Genomic DNA, 1,836 nt, shown 5'->3' on the forward strand with positions numbered 1-1,836 from the left:
TATAATTATTTTATTTTGGACACCTTTCATCCGGACATCCTCTATAGACTACTACAATTACAATTATTCACAGAGCAAGAAATCTCTCCCGAAAAATTTCTGCATCCTGTTATCACAAATGCTTTAAATCTTTTACTACCAATCATTCAATTTCACTGTTACTGGGTCCTGTACATGCATCATAGCAGACGTGGGCCTGTAGAAGCAAACACACTTTGCCCCATCCTAGCCACATACAAACATACAAGGTAAATTCTTTCTGCACGACTGTTTCCTTCATAACGTTTGGAATTTTAAACAGTCTTTATGGAATTGCGTGCGATGAATCGTGAAGTTACGTTATTACCACGTCATAAAATCGGGTTGTAAGCTCACCTGTCTGGATCCTTGTACAGCGCCATCTTGGGCTGTGGATAGACACCTCGCGCCCTGCACGTCAGGTTTACAGCGTCAGGGCCAAACCTCGAAGAAGTGAACTCCAGACTCTTCTCGGGAGCTGCAACATCATGAATAATAACATACAGTAAGTCTCATCCCTCACCTCAGTTTGGGGGTGGTGGAGATGTGCCACCATTTAAATTTATTTTACCAAAGATGGAGGAAACTTGTTCCCTATATTTAAATGGAATATTTATTCTATATAATTACTTATGTAACACCCATTCAGAATCCAGTGGGAAGGTTCATCATTTGTTACGTAAGTTGTCGTAATGTTAAATTCTCTGCTTTTCTCGCATCCTTTCCAGTTCGACGTATTACAGAATGAAGTGTCGAAGCTGATGCTCAACAACATATCCCTCGAACAACACACACACACACACACAGTCAATCGTAAACCGTCTCCTTATGTTGTGATGTGTAGAGCCATTTCAGGCAACGCCCGAAATACGCGCACTCAACAATAGAATCAGTGTCGCAAGAGGTGTTTTCTATGTGGTTCGCACGTGTCCATTGCTAGGCAACGTATGTGTTGCCAATAATATTTTTCAGTTCAGTTATCCGTTGAACATCAGCCTGTGTATAGAAAAATTAGCATGAGAATGTTATATGTGAATTCGTTGCCAAGAAATGAAATGTGAAGAATGAGAGGCCTTGGAGCGTCCTGGTGATTTGCGAAGTGGGTAAATTAGTGATAACGCTATGATTGATTGTGATTAAGAGAGATTGCAAAAAGTGTTAATAAATCCAATCAGCCAATCAAAATGTCGTTATTATTAGTCACGGAGCAATAAACACGTGAGAATATAGTGTACTACACTTTACGTATCCACATCATAATATTATCAGTACTCACAGAATAAACACGATACACTGAAACAAAATCTGCGGACTCCTTCATGATCTAATACACAAATAACCTTCATGCAACGTTCGAAAATTAAATTGTATGATAATAATTTGAAACTGCTTAATGACAGTGACAAATCTCAGCTTGTAAAAAGTTCATGTGTGTGTGTGTGTGTATATATATATACTGTAGCATGTATAGTCGTTGTTATGCAATAGGCGATTAAATAAATGGCCGTTTCTGAGCAAAAACTCTGTAAACAGTTCCCCTTGGAAACGAATACGCACGCAACTATAGACATTCAGTTCAGTTATTCAGTATAGAGGGGGTGGGTTTCCTTATGCACCGCGACTAATAGTCTATTGTACGTCCCCCTTTAATTTCTACTGTCGCCATACCCTAACGAAACTGGTGCCCGCTATCTCCCCCTCTGCCAGCGAGGTCGGCCCTCTACTGGCATTGGTACCCAATAACTTGCCCATCTACCGGAGGCATTGGAAACTACTTGGGCGGGAAACATTTTGCCTAATTTTGCTCAGAGGTCTCCT

At 40.4% G+C, this 1,836-nt stretch overlaps 1 protein-coding gene across 1 annotated transcript in view; it reads right to left on the minus strand.

Moving 5' to 3' along the window:
- Positions 1-375: 375 nt before the first annotated feature.
- The window catches only part of LOC111868133, a gene marked incomplete at its 3' end in the record, with an annotated part of 128,635 nt that continues 127,174 nt past the window's right edge, over positions 376-1,836 (minus strand). Inside the window, exon 3 of the mRNA XM_023858541.2 lies at positions 376-496. Within this exon, the coding sequence (XP_023714309.1) occupies positions 376-496 (121 nt within the window). The remainder of the gene's footprint in view (positions 497-1,836) is intronic.

This window comes from Cryptotermes secundus, unplaced genomic scaffold (genome assembly GCF_002891405.2).
Source record: "Cryptotermes secundus unplaced genomic scaffold, Csec_1.0 scaffold1920, whole genome shotgun sequence".
Lineage (NCBI taxonomy): Eukaryota > Metazoa > Arthropoda > Insecta > Blattodea > Kalotermitidae > Cryptotermes > Cryptotermes secundus.